Genomic DNA, 15,558 nt, shown 5'->3' on the forward strand with positions numbered 1-15,558 from the left:
TGAAAATCTGCATCTCATTTATTTGTTTTTCTGTATTGCTGCCTTTTTCCCATGAAAATTCTCTGGCCTGTTGCACAGGATTTAAAAGTTATACATACCTCAGCAACCAGGAAAATGCTGTCCACATCTTCCCCATCCCCATCCAAACTGTAAGAAAAAGCGTGTGTATTACGTGCTGCATGGGTTGCCATGGTAAGTCTGTTGTTTTTCCCATTCAGCTTCAGAGGAGCAACATGTGAAATGCATGCTACTCCCAAACACCCAGCTTACTGCTGTGCTGAGCTTTAAAAGATCTCTGAAGGAGAAGAAGCACCTGCTTTAAAGGCTACTCTACCATGAAAAGTCAAAAAGTGGTGTTTTAGACCAGTCCATATCCTTATGTTGTGCCAGGGTAGTATGTGTAATTTAAACCTGGCTTTCTAATACGACCTGTAACTCACTTTGGGAAGTGCTGGGCAGGGAGAGCAATAATCAGAAATTTGTTTACTGACTGATGTTTAATCTTTTTAGCTTAAGTGGCTGCAACGATAGCCAGGGTCAGCTCTGCCACATTTTTATCCAGCCATCCCAGTTCATTTTGAGGAGGAACTCCATGAACTGAATGCATTACCCTTCACACAGCTCGCACCTTATGACAAGCCTCACTCACTAGTCTAAATCCCACCATTCACCATCCATATTCCTTTGCCCCCGTGCTACCTCCACTCACCATCCATGAAGCTTGCTCTATGGTAGCTCTCTTCCCTCCAAAACAGAGGCATTTTTAACATGTGATGGCAGCCATGCAGTTGCACTGTTGGAGGTTGTGACCTCCTATGCCTAACTCCCCCTGCATCTCTCTTGTTTTCATCTGCCCTTCTACATGTGCCTGCGGTCCTCTCGCACCATACACACTCCCTCAGCCCTACACGCAGGGTTTGCAGCTGGTCTCTCTCAGGGTCCAAATGTTCCACTCTTTGTCAGCCAAGTTTTACAGTTTCCAGTACGTGCTTGCTTACATATCCCACTAGCATGTACATACTGCTGGGTATTCATTAGGTAGGATTTGATCACAGCTGGTTTTACTCCTTACCTCACATTTGGTTACTTTCTGTTCAAAAACTGGAACTTCAGAAAGATGACTACAGGGTACTTGTACTAAAAGGCTGTTTTTCCAGTACTGCTGTAAAAAACCCAACATTTCTTCTTCCTAAAAAGGTATAGGAAAGTCAGGTACAAACTAATTTGTTCATACTCTAGTTTTGTAGATATATTGTAGAAAATGCTAAGAACTTTTTCTATATTTAACAAGATTTAAATGTTTTAGATTTATTCCTAACTCTCACTAGTCATGTGAAGTTGTCAAAAACACCTCAGTTTACCCGCCTATAAATTTCGTAGAATTCTTCTTTGACTTAGAGAAAAAATTGCATGATTAAAGATTATTATAATGTCTTTCAAGCAGTAGAATGACTTCTGAAAATTTACCCAGTAAACAGGGGTAGTATTATTAATAGCAAAGATCTCTAACTTTTTTCCTGAGCTTATTTATGTAAAAGTAAGCTCCTGAATTGAAGCACAACCCGCAAGGGATAGGAATATGTATTACATACTGCAACAGTGAACAAAACTAATTTTATTTGTCCTTTCAAAATAAATGTTGTAAAAGTAAAATAATTCGTAACAATTCTGTATATCTCTCTGGTTTCTAGTGACGTAAATATAACTCCTGCATCTCTAGCTTTTTGATTTTATTCCACCAGAATTCCCCAACTGGAATAGTAGATATGGTATAGCTGCATATAGATACATTTGCTTCTATATATTCTAACAAAATATGGATTGAGGGTAAAAAGATTGAGTTGAAAATTAGTATTCCTCATATAGCAGAGAGGTGTTCTCTGCTTTCCTCTTCTAAATCATAAGCAAGTCTCATCAAACTGGGTCAGATCTTTTCGTTTCCTCAGTTTTGAATATCGAGATTGGGCTCTGAACAATGCAGCCTCACCCCTCACAGCATCTGATTTCATTTAGTATGATTAAGCCCAGAAAGTTGCCACATTTGTCCTGACAATAGTCAGGCTTGAACGTACATTTACAGCAGTTGTCAGGAGAGTTCTTATCTTGCTTTGCATTAACACACTGAAACATATCTCCAAAATGTGTTAATTAAATTTGCTGGACTTATATAACTCGCAGAAAAAAGTTATGATTAGAAAAAATGCTTTTAAATGTTTTTAGGTATCTAAAATAAATCTTTTCCCTGTGTACCGTGTAATCATATTTAAACAATTAAATGGGATAGTACTGTTCCTTTGAAACTGGCAATGCCTTTGATTTATTTGTAAGTATTTGTTTCAGAGTTACTGCCATAGTTCAATCTCTTTTCCTTAATCTCTTTAAATTAATCCATCTACCCAACAAATACTGAAAATGTTGTGATGTGAACATCAAGAATTTTTACACCTCCCATTACTGTTAGGTTTGTTTTAATAAATCCCTTCCATCAGGCAGATCTAGAAGTCTGTGTAATCTTTTGTAAAGGTAAAAAATAGTATTAGAATTGCAAAGTAGACACTAAGAAGTACATAAGTACTTTATAACCTTGTTATGATGCGTTTCCTGCAGGGTTGATCCGGTGCCCCATGATGCTCCCAAACCTCCAGGATATACACGATTTGTCTGTATTTCTGATACTCACTCAAGAACTGATCCCATCCAAATGCCATATGGAGATGTGTTAATACATGCTGGTGATTTTACTGAGCTGGGACTTCCTAGTGAAGTAAAAAAATTCAACGAGTGGCTAGGTAGGTATTGAATTCTGTGTGGATTTGAAAGTAAATTTGTTTACTGATTGTATCTGCCCCTTCTGCCTCCCAGTAAAAACCATCATGTACTCAGAAATGATGAATATTAATTTGACTTTTAAATTTGAATGGCAATGAGCAGGAATCAGATTTTTTTTTTTTAACAAATATTTTTGCATTTTTCCAACTGAGCAAATAAGATTTGTGAGACTATTCATCTGTTCTGCCTTCACACTCTCAAGTGTACATTAAGCAACTTCTTGGTGTTAGTAACAATTTAAGTCAGTAGGCCTTTAATGATTTACATAAAACCTCTTACATACATTGTTATGGCTTTGCTTCCCCGCAAAAAAAGTTGTTGTGACTGAAAACATTTGTCTGTTTAACCCCGGAGGCTCATAGTTTTTTTATCTGAGGCTCAGCTGCACCACAGTGATGAATTCCAAACAAAGCAAAACGTGTGCCTGTGGTTGCTGTCTTGGATGTAGCAGACCAGATGTAGATGCCTTCTGTAGGCAACTGTTGGCATTGGTAACTGAAATTCTGTTCCACTGGGCAAGAGAGTGGTGATTTACATGTGCTTCTGCAATGTTTTGTATATGCTAAAAAAAATGACAGTGAAAATTGGAAAGCATACACTGTGTCCAGACAAAAACCCTGATGGGTATTGTTCCTGCAGCAGTGTGGATACCTTAATTTAGAATAAAAATGGGTTCTGGATCCTGATACTTCATTATCAAAAAAAGGGTGAGAGGAAATGAAGGAGTTGGAGAGAGAAAGGACACAGTTTAAGGATAATGGATTTCAGTTTTTAGGTTGATTTTCTTTCCTGTAGTTGATATTTTTGCATTTCTCCTGTCTTTTTTGCTACGTATTACAGTATTCCACACTGGGAAGGCACAAAGCAGACAGGTGCGTGTAGGCTGAAATGGAATATAAAAAAAAGTCAGGACTTCACAATTTAAATATTTACTAGCAAATAATTATCAGCAAGGCTGATAAATATTTATTTGAGCTTGGGGACCTAATAATACATCCCACATGGAACAAGTGCATTTTTCTATGAGTTTTAAGGTAGGGACAGCATGTGGAAGTAACATACTCTGTTACAGTTCCCTCACCTCTGTCTCTGTACCCAAATGGAACAGGTTGGTTGCAAAAGAGAAAGCAAATTTTAATCCTATTTTGTAGGTCTCTACCATATATTATAATAATGTACTGAAAATAGCATATGAAGATTATACAAACCATATGGTTATCCCTTCTAAATAATACCCATTTTATTTATCTGCTAGTGTGGGAAGAAAAGTGCTTTGGGATACTGCTAGTGAGCAAGGATGGGGGCTACACATTACTTGCTGCACAGTTTTTGTCTCCCTGGTTCTCCATCTGCCTCCCTGCTGGTCACAGCTGTACAGTGTTCTGAGGAAGTCCTTAAGCTGAAATCCTCTCAGTATGGTAGGGAGACTTCCCAAGGCATTTCTGTGATGGTCTTTTCATCATTTTTATTCCAAAACAAAGCTTAATTTTCTGACTTTTCAGGCATGCTGCCAATTTCATGGTAGTGTGCAGTTTGGGAAAAGGTGATCTTTGTGGTTTGAGTTATATTTTTGCAAGAGCATCTTTGAGATATGCAAATTTAGCAAGTTCAGGATTTTTTTTTAGTTTCTTGGCAATTTGAAAAAATGCAAAATTTAACTTAATTTTTAAATTCATTCCAGAAAATGCAATAGAAAAATGTTTTGGGGTCACTAGGTAGGTTTAATTCAGCTAGCATTTAAAGTTTTGTTCCAGTTCAAAATTGTAAACTTTAAAAAAAAAATTATTTAATTAATATTAATTAAATGAGATTTTGAAATTGAAACTTTAGCTTTTTTGAAAGTTTTTTTTGTTTTAAATGAACAATTTATCAACTCTTGAATACCTTGACTGTTTGCAAAATCTATAGTAAATGGTAAAATGGTTAAAAGTGTTCTATTTGAGAAGAAGAAATTTCAAAAGTTTTTGCTGGTTGTCCATTTTGTTGTGAAAGGCAGTAGACTCCAGCAGTTCTGATTTTTCTAGATAGCTGCTTCCAGTACCTGTCACGATTTTGCAACTCCCACAGCTTACCCAACCTTCTCCTTCTTCCTTGTCTTAACATTTTACTAGTTTCTTGAGTAATTGACAGACTGGCACAGACTTTTACCTCCACTGTCATTCTTACCTGCTGCCACCAAATTTCCCTGTCCGTTCCTTCATCCCATAGCACAGGGCTCACCTTCCCACTTAGTTATTTTGTTCTGTTTCAAGTCTATGTCTTCTGCCATTATTAGACTATAACTTTGTTTACACCTTGGAGTAAACCCTAGAATATTTGTTTGTTACACCTTCCCTTGATCTCAGCTTCCTCTTAGGCACTAGATACATATCCTACTACTGCTTTTGCACTGTATCTTTATGTGTAGCATTGATTCCTACCTTGTAGCTTTCTGTTCTGTCGTGCCCTCTTGGGTCTTGCAACTCAACTCTATCGGCCTATTTCATCTTTTCAAGGGGCCCTTCAGCAAGTTCAGATTTTGTCTTTCTGTTCTACATAAAATTTCTGTGCCTGTCTGATGCAAAGTATATTTTACATTAACATCATTAACTTCCATGGACCTTATGGTTATATCGAGCACATGCTCAAGTGTTGTGCTAATAGAGGCACGTTGGCTTGCTGAGTCATACCCTAAAATATGTTCTCTCTTTTTTAGGCTAACTGTATGTGGGTACACAGGAGGGTCTGTACCAGCTCAGATAATATGTCTCTCTAGCCCAGTATTGTCTTTGACTCTGGCTAGCAGCCAAGGTGCTCTGCTTTGTCTGGCCCTTAGTCACCTAGTTTTATACTTTTTATCCTCTGACCCCTAAAGCCCTCCACTTAATTTCATTTCACGTTGTTCTTTTTGTTAATTAGTTGTTTTCTTTCACTTTTCTTTTTCTTAAAGCCCCCTCCCCAGGGAGGGATTTGAGGTTTTACTAGGGCTAGGTTGATGCCTAGCTCTCTGGAGGAGATTAAATGCTGGTGATAACTGGATGTGCATATTTTCTCAGCTTTCTCTGGTAGGCAGTCCAAGGACTTCTTGAGCCACAGCATTACTTTGTATTTAATATATAGATTTTCCTTCTCTGAGTTTTTTAATTGCCTTTTGGATCTATGCAAATTTTGAGTGCCGACACAATCCTGCATCAGAGTTCCACATTGTGATATGGATTGTGTGAAGAACTTTGCTTATTTTGAACCTGTCACCTACTAGTTTCGTTTGGTATTTCCTAATACTGGAAGAGGCAAGTGAACAACTTCATTCTGCATTCTGCATAAGAATTTATAGGCTCTTCCCATATCTGCCCTTAAGATATTTTTCAGGCTGAAGACTGTTTGGAAGTCCTGAAATGCCTTTGATCATCTATGTCACTCTTTGTACCTCTTTGTTCTATATCCTTTTAAAAATGGTGAGACCAGAACTGCACATGATCTGAGAATACCACAGATTTATCTCCTGGCATAATGAAATTTCCTAGTTTGTTCTCTTTTCCTTTCTAGTGTTGTGGATTATTCTGTTTTTATTTTTGACTGTGACTGAACAATGAGATGGCATTTTCATAAAATTGCCTATTATAACTCTATGAACTCTTTCCTGAATGGTAATACCTAGTTCAGAACCCATCAGTGTGTATCTATAGTTGGTATATTTTTTCCAGCACTTGAATTATTCTGCATAAATATCTATTCAGTTTCATCTGTCCTCTTATTGCCCAGTCATGCGGTATCATGATGTACTTTTGCAAGTCAGATTTCTATGTTGCTACCCTTATTCAGGGTAGCTTAGAAAAAGAAGGGAAAAAGGGATGAATAGTCAGTTTACAAAGCTTGCCAATGGTGCCAACCCTCCCTTCTTTTCCCGAATTGACCTTTCTGCTGTTTTTATTTTTCATTTTTTCCTTTTTTTACCTAGTTTCTTCTCTGACTGTATTTTTCTTCCAAATTTGAAAATCCAATTTTGAAGAATCAGAAAAAATGAAGTACAAAATATGTATTATGGTAGGGCCAAGCAGAAGGCCATGAGGCCAGTGAAACTTTCTAATGACATTATAAGGATGCATGGTATGACAGCTTTGAACATATGCTAATTTTCTACTACGTCCAGGAGATTTTAATGACATCACTTTAAACAGCTGAAAATAATTCGGGGGAATTGTTTCTAAATATATGGACCTGTTAGGGCAGGTCCAGAGGAGGGCCATGAAAATGATCAAGAGGGATGGAACACCTCTCCTGTGAAGAAAGGCTGAGAGAGTTGGGGTTGTTCAGCCTGGAGAAGAGGAGGCTCTGGGGAGACCTTACTGCAGCCTTTCAATGTATAAACAGGGCTTGTAAGAAAGATGAAGAAAGACTTTTTACCAGGGCCTGTAGTGACAGGACAAGGAGCAGCGGTTTTAAACTGAAAGAGGGTAGATTTAGATTGGATATAAGGAAAGGATTTTTTACAATGAGGGTGGTGAGACACGGAACAGGTTGCCCAGAGAGGTTGTGGATGTCCCATCATTGAAAATGTTCAAAGTCAGGTTGGATGGGGCTTTGAGCAACCTTATCTAGTGAAAAATGTCCCTGCTTATGTCAGGGGGGTTGGACTAGATGATCTTTAAAGGTCCCTTCCAGCCCAAACCATTCTATGATTCTATGTGATCAAGGCTAGATAAGGTAGATTATATCGTAAGGTATATCACGCTCACTATGCACTGTAGCTATCCTTGTCCTCAGCTTTTTCATTATTTTTTTGTTATTTATTCCCTACCTGCATATAAATCAACTGTGTTGTAGGACAAATACAAAGACACGTGTCCTGCTTTAGTGCAGTCATCAAATAATGGCTCCAAAACCATTATTGTTGGCACTGGAAATTGCCTGCTTGGCTCAGTTGCTCTTGTAATTCCCCTTGCTCAAGTCTGTAATACCATTTCCAAATTGTGTACGCTCCAGGACCCACTGTCACTTTGAGCTTGTGGGTTACTTCCCTGGAAATTTAACTAAATAGCTGATCTATGATATAAGCTGCGACACATACTTCCATATTCTCTCTGAGAATTCTCTTCTGTGCATGGATTGGAAAGATTACTTAAACTAACACATTTTATAATATCCATTGTTTCAGTATGTTTGCTTGAGATTTTCCCATGTCAATGACAGTCTTCCTAGTTGAAATTCAAGTTCAAGCTAAATTTGAAATAAAAAAATAGAAGGTGGCTTTGCATTGTAGTGGAAAACAATAATTAGCTCTTCAGAGTATTTTCCTGAAAATGTTAATCTTACTTGCATATCCTACACACAGAAAAAAAATGGATTAAATAATTTGACATGCACTTCAGGAATTGACCTGGGCAGATTCAGCTCAAAGGATAATATTTTTATTTCAGCCTAAAAAGTATTTTAGAGTGAAGATGCCTTCTCAGCTGTGGTAACTAGCACTACTAGAATTACGTGTTTCTAATATTAGATTGTAGAACAAAATTAGCTAATTTTGGTCAATAAACATCATCCCTACTTTTAAGTTCTTGATAAAAAATAAAAGATCTTCAGAAAAGCCTGAAACACTAGGCTTAGCTTTACTTTTGCTTTACTGTTCAATCTTGCAAAATAATGGTATTTATTTTTCTTCCTCTCTTAACAGGTATTTTATATTTTTAGGTTCAATAATACTCACATTTAAAACAGATTAAAATTGTGTTGAAGAAGAAAGGAAATCAGCTTCAGAGCAGCAAAAGAAATTAGAATTTATAAATTGTAGTCATGCCATTTTGACCATCGGTAATTACACTATTTTTATGTTAATGTAGAAACCCCTTGAAAGAAGTATTTAAGCACTAATTATCTATTTACAAAAGAATGGCTTTGGAAATGCAGTGAAAAACATTGAGCTGTGTAGGGATTTAGAACAGATGTCATTTTTAAAAGACTGGGCATACTAAAAAAAGTGCTGGTTTTTATTGCATTTCTTAAATGTGTGATGGCTCAGATCCGTTTGTACATTTAAGGCTCAGACAGTACAGCGCAGAAAAGTGCACTGCAAGACACTCTTCCAGTATTTCTCCAGTTCTGGGGAGTTAATATGTCCTGAAGACTTCTGAACGTTAAACTGGCTGCTGGGAGTCTCAGGGAATATTTAAGCTACATCCCTGTATTGGGAAGATGACCCAGAACAACTGTTTTCCAGGTATTCCTCCCATGCTAGTGGTGAGAAGCTGTAGAAGCTATAGGAGCGGTAGGTGCTAAAGGATTTTTCCTTCATTCCCTCCTTCCAAACACATGTATGCTTTTGGGGGATTTCTTGCACTTTGTACTAATACTGAGGTTGCTTCTTTCCACTGATGGAGTGGAAAGTAGCCAGACTTCAAGATTCTGAGTCTCTGGGATGACTCACCTAAAAACATCCTGTGATTTTCATAAATATTGAGATCCCTGACCCCCAAAATAAGCAAGTGAGTAAAAATACCCAGTCTTATTCCAGACTAGCAGACTCATGTAGCTTTAGGAAGGCAGTATGGCCCAGAAGTGCAGGGAGCAGCCAGGGAACTGAAGGATCTGGAATATGATTCTGTGAACTGTCATTGCTTCTGGCGGAGATATTTGAAAGAGCCTGAGGAAGACAGGCAACCAAATTCTAGTTAGTCCTCTTCAGATTCGACAGCCTCTTTATTGTTCCCCCTTGTAAAATTGTGAAAATGATGCTTGATCTACCTACCACATGAATGTGTTGGAGGATTAATTATTCTCAGTACAGCACTTTGAACACCTATTGCAAAGCACTATACACAAACATTAAGCATTGTTATTAGTGCTGTGCACCTTTTACGGTGACACGACACACAGCTCTTTGTAGTCTTCCCTTCCAGAAGGTGACAACTGGGAGATACTGAAAACACCTTTGTGGGATCTGAAGATCTGAAGAGGAATCTGTATCAGTGTGCAGAGAGATCCATGTAGGAAATCTAAAATACTTTTTAACTGTTACTTTTTAACAGAGTTCTCTTATCTCCTTTGCTTTCATTGTCCCCAGATACATGTTGTAAACCAAAACTAGAATATTCTAAACAGCAGAAAAGCTGTTGTAGAAATTTATCTCCTCAGGAAGGTATATTGTTTAAGACTATAACTATTCCAGGAAGTGAAAAAGAACAAATATTTATGAAAATGGACCCTGTGGCTTACATAGATGGGGGTTCTCAAACCATCAATTGCCATAATCTAAGGGGACATATAAAAGGAAGGTTCAATCTGGGCAAACCTTGCAGTCGTACAATTTTCTAGGCGTCTGTTACTGACCACTAGTGGACAGAAGGTACAGAGCTACATAATCTCTTGGTGTGACTCACTACAGCTACTCTAATGGCCTAGTTTGCTGCATGCATTGGGTTGGTTCTGCATAATTATAGGGTGATTAAATAAACCAGTGTAAAACGAAGCCACTTTTCCTTTAGAAGTAATTTTTGCCAATTATTATTACGTATGTGTGGGTGCGTATAAAACACAGTATATCAAGAGCCTAAGTTGGCCTATTATCAGATATTTTTTAGTTTTATTTGCCTTTATCTATTTAAGAAATCCTGTTTTGCAAATATGAGTAGTATTGTATGTGTTTGCTGTTTTAGTGTTTGATATAATTACTGGCTTTTACAATGCAAGAATGTCTAGAGCTAGCAGGTTACAGATGACTTAGGAGGGAGTGTTCATTTACAATGTTATTCCAGATTACACACCATACAAAAAATATGTTAATGTGAATTTCCCAGACATCAGCCCCAGTGTTTAAACACAGAACTGTCAAAGAGATGCTAAAAAGCAATCTGAGGCAGTTATGCGGTCTTTTTACTATATCACTCACTGCTGTATTCTAAAAGGTTGAAATGAGAGGGGAAAAGCATTAAGTGGGCACTTATATGATTGTCACTGCTTTTAATGAATACTAAAAATCCTGCTCAGTACAATACCAGGAGAGAAGCAAAGCAATCTGCTTGTACAAGTTTGCATTTATCTTGGTGAAGTTGCAAGTTGATAACAATTGTAAGCTGCAAAGGAGGTCACTGGTTGATAAAGATGCCTAGCCTCTTAGTACAAGAGGAGCCTGGAGTATAAACATCATGCATTTGCTTTTGAATTATTTGCAGCGTTGATCTAATTTACAGAGAAGAACACTTGCCGATGGAACAGGATGAACCTTTAAGCACACAGAATTCTACTTTGAACAAACTCAGATGCAGAGAAATAGCAAACAAAGGCACATTGTTCAGTGCTTTGCATTATGCAGTTTGTCGTTCAAGTAATGGTTCCCCAGCATTTCAAGTTATTTTGTAAAAATTATGTTCACCATAAAAAGGACCTACTGTAGTTTAGAAGTTAAGAATTGCTGTAATAATTTTGTAATTGGTGCATAAACATGCAAAAAATTAGATGTTCAGTTGATTTTCTTAATTAGTAATATACAGTAATGAACGGAATAAACAAAGATGTTACTAGCTAAACAATATATGTATTCGCATACATGTTATATTACCAGAACTACTATCAGATTCTTCTTATACTAAGCAAACAAAGGCTAAGAAACTTTCTGAGGAGCGCTTGCCATAACTGACAAAAACTCCATGTATGTACTTAAGAAGTTAGTAAGATGATAATATCATCTGGCTATATATAAGCTAAATATGATATCCCAGGCTTTTTGATTGTAAAATAATCTCAAAGAATAATAAATTACATTGATTTAGGATATTCAGGGCAGAATTTTTTGTGTGATGAGTTGTTCTGGGAGCAGAACCACTCCTACCTGACTTCTTGGATTTTGTGTCATAGACCTTCTGTGGGTTCTTAGGTGTCTCATAGGTGTCTCACATCAAGGAGACATTCCTTTGAAGCCTCTCCTTCAGACTGGGCATTAATCTTCTTAGACACTTACTTTCAGGAAACTCAAGGGAACATAATTATCTTTAAGGCCTTTACTCCTCTACTGAATATAGTAAATGACTTTTGAATCTGTTGGGCATTTTCAGAGGGTTATTGGGAGACAAGCATACAGATGTGTAAAGCATCGTACTTCTACAGGTTTTGTTTCTGTAAGAAAAAGATACCCTTTGCTAAAACTGCTGAATTAAGTACAAGATAATTTGTCTCCAGCATTTTTCTGCATACAGAGGGAGATTACAAAAAGGAAAGGAGAGGGAAAAATGAGGCAGAAAAGATGAAGAACCATGTAGCAGAGAAGAAGGAAAAGGAAGGGAAAAATCTCTCATCCCATGTTAAGATAGAGGCTGAAAGAGTGGATGATGGCTTGGAGCCCCATTCCAAATTGGCAGAAAGCAAAAGTTGGATGTGGCCTGAAAGAGAAAGCCCTGAAGCCCAGGACTGAATTGGAGCCAGTGTATTTCTGACAGAATTTTGATATGTAAACATTTCTGTTGATTCCAAATCCAAATAGGATGAAGTGCCTAGAGGTTGATTATGGAGGAAAATAATTTTAATTTCTTGTGAGTTAGACATTATGGGAGGAAAAAACCCCTTATTTTAGAAAAAAATGTGAAATCTTGCTTAGAAATGAAACTTTTGTTCATCCCAAAATATTTTAAACTGACATTTTGCTTCATTTTGTTTCCTTGGTAATGTCAGAATCACTACATGAATTTCCAAATATATCCCATTCCATCCAAGTGGTATTTTAATAATTTTAATACAGAAAACTATATAGGTAAAATTTTCCAACCAATTCTATTTGTAGTTTGTCTCCAGGTTACAGGGATACTTTAGCAGAAGCTTCTCAGGTGCCAAGAACAGGGGGATCCCCGGTCTTTGGGCAAAACCACTTGCCTTGTTTTGGCTAGTCAAAATAAGAGATCAGAAAAAAAATGTAGCTTTCCCCCAAATTCATAACTTTTCCTTTTTTTTTTGGTTTGAAAATACATCTTTGACTCCCATAGCATATGTTCTTGCATGTGTTTCTTGGCACCCCTGAAGGGCAGATCTATTTCTTACATGCTTGCTGCCTTAATTTTACTGGGGAATGAATTTTGTCCTGGATATGCGTGCAGAATTCCTGTGACAGCCATAACTTTTCTTTAATATCTTTGTATACATAGAGCTTCTGTATTAATACCAAATTTGCTACCTGCCCACCAGCAAAGCCATATGTTAGCATCAAATGTTAATTGGCTATCAGTTGGGTATTTAGTCCTACTCATCTGCTAAATGGATAGTACGAGAAACTTACACCAAAGTTAATGGAACATACCCTCTAGTCCTGTTAAATTGCTTGTCTACCATAGATTTGTTCCATTAGACTCACAACACGAAATTAGTTTTTATTTTCTTTCAGCATTGCAGGTTCTTTAAAATTCCTGTTTGTTTTCCAGTGTATTGTCTTGTATTGTTTTCCAGAAACCTAGCACTGCACAGGATGGAGGGGACCTCTGGAGGTCATTGAGTCCAGCCTCCTGTTCACAGCAGGCCTAGTTAGAGCAGACTGCTCAGAACCTTGTCCAGTTGAATTTTGAGTATCTCCAAGGGTGGAGATTTCACAGCTGCTCTGGGCACCTATTCTACTTTTTGACCATCCTCGTGGTAAAATTCTTTCCTTATACCATGTTCCCACTTGTGTCTGTTGCCTCTTGTTGTATCTGTGTGCACCTCTGAGAAGAACCTAGCTCTGCCTTCTCTTTATCCTGAGATCAGGTAGTTGCAGACAGCAGTAAGGTCTTCCCTTCATCTTCTCTAGGCTGAACAGACTCAGATCTCAGCCTCTCCCCATATGCCACATTCCCCAACTATCTTGGTGGCCCTCTGCTGGACTTGCTTCAGTTTATCGATAGTTTTTCTTCTACTGAGGAACCCAGAACTGGACACCACACTCCAGATGTGGTCTCACAAGTGCTGGATAGAGGAGAAAGATCACTCCCTTTGTTCAGCTGGTTTTGCTGTTACTAATACAGGCCAGGATATGGTTGGCTGTCTTTGCCACAAAGACACACTGCTGAGTCTTGTTGAATGAAGTTACTCCATTCTAGGTGCAGGACTTCGCATTTGCTTTTCATGAAGTTTATGAGGTTCCTGTCAGCCCATTTTGCCAGCCTTTGAAGGTTCCTCCGAATAGCAGACATGCCCTCCAGAGTGGGTTGGCAGATCCCCACCCCTAATTTGGTGTTGTCTGCAAACTTGCGGAAAGTGCACTCCATCAGATCATCCAGGCTGTCAATAAAGAAGGGAAGCAGCATTGGCCCCAGCATCACTAGCTGAGGGATGCCTCTAGTGACTGACTGCTAGGTGGACTTTGTACCACTGATTCTAGCCCTTTGAGCCCAGGTGATACTTTCAGGTGATACTTGACTCACCTTATCATCCATCCTTATCTCACCAATTTGGCTATAATGATGCTGTGGGAGATCGTGTCAAAGGCTAAAATCAAGGCGAAAAAATCCAATGCTCTCCCTTATCCACAGGGCCAGTCATCTCATAGAAGGCAATTGCATTAGTCAGGTATGATTTACCCATGTTAAATCAATGATGGCTGTTCCCAATCACTTTCCTGACCTGTACATGCTTGGAAAATTACTCTATGGGAGATTTGTTCTATAATTTTCCCAGGCCTGATGTGAGGCTTGATGGGCTGTAGTTCCCCAGATTCCCCTTCTTGCCTTTCTTGAGGATGGGTGGGACATTTGCCTTTTCCCACCCATTGGGAACTTCTCCAATCCCCCTGACTTTTCAAAGGTGATAGACCTGTGATAGACAGGTGATAGGCCTGTGTCCCTCCATTGCAGCACTCCAGTCAGGTGAGCTATCCCACCATGTCTTCATAATCTCAGAGGTGTCACAGCTCTCCACTGTGCATGGAATTCTTCCTCCTGGTTGTACCCCACGCTGTGTGTGTATGTGTGTGTGTGCATACAGGTACCTGAGAGGAGCCCCAGTGAGGCTGCTTTTGCAAGGGTAATGCAAGAGCCTCTGCCATCCTGTTGTCGCCCAGCTGCTTCCTTACTGCCTCCATGCCTTCACTTCTCTTCACAGCATGACAACCCTTCCCCAACACACCTGATTTAAAACTCTTCCCACTGTATTAGTGAACCTGTTGGGAAAGACGCTCTTGCCCCAGTTTGCCAGGGGAATGCCATCGCTGTGCATCAGTCCTTGTTCTTCAAAAAGTGTCCTGTGGTCACAGAAGCTGGAGCCATGCTTGCAGCACGAGCCATGCAGTGTTGTGCTGACTGTGGGATGCATCCACTCCCACCAGTGCAGTGAGCCCCCTCCCTCGGAGGATTGAGGAGGTACCATCAGGGCTGCATCCCTTTCACTGCTATCTCAGGGCTGTCAGTCACCCTTGATACACTCAAGGTCGCTCTAGTGCTACCATTGGTGCCTACATGGATGAGCGGTCAGGGAACTTAACATTTAGCATATGGCTATTTTGGAAAAGAAGAAGAAGAAGAAAAAAAAGGAAAACAGCTTAGCAAATGAAAATGTTAGCCAGTGCCTTTACTAAGGCTTATTTTCATGGAGTTTGTAAATGGAAGACAAAAGGAACCCACTGCAATGGGTATGTCGCAAAGAAAGGAATCTTTCTTAGCAAAATGCAGTTGTTACAAGAAGCCATGAAAACCTGCATGAGTGGGAATTCAACATTCTCAGCTCATTTTGTTTAACAAGGGACAGGAGATGTGCCTGATGTCTTTTCTACCCAGCTTGTCATTAGCACTCACTAGCAGGTGTGGG

At 38.8% G+C, this 15,558-nt stretch overlaps 1 protein-coding gene across 2 annotated transcripts in view; it reads left to right on the top strand.

The window, feature by feature from the left end:
• The window catches only part of MPPED1 (metallophosphoesterase domain containing 1), a 65,826-nt gene that overhangs the window by 17,603 nt on the left and 32,665 nt on the right, over nt 1-15,558 (top strand). For both annotated transcript variants that reach the window (XM_072850158.1, XM_072850166.1), the window contains exon 3: nt 2,608-2,789. In XM_072850158.1, the coding sequence (XP_072706259.1) occupies nt 2,608-2,789 (182 nt within the window). The remainder of the gene's footprint in view (nt 1-2,607; nt 2,790-15,558) is intronic.

The sequence above is a fragment of the Ciconia boyciana genome, chromosome 1, assembly GCF_034638445.1.
Source record: "Ciconia boyciana chromosome 1, ASM3463844v1, whole genome shotgun sequence".
Classification (NCBI taxonomy): Eukaryota; Metazoa; Chordata; class Aves; order Ciconiiformes; family Ciconiidae; genus Ciconia; species Ciconia boyciana.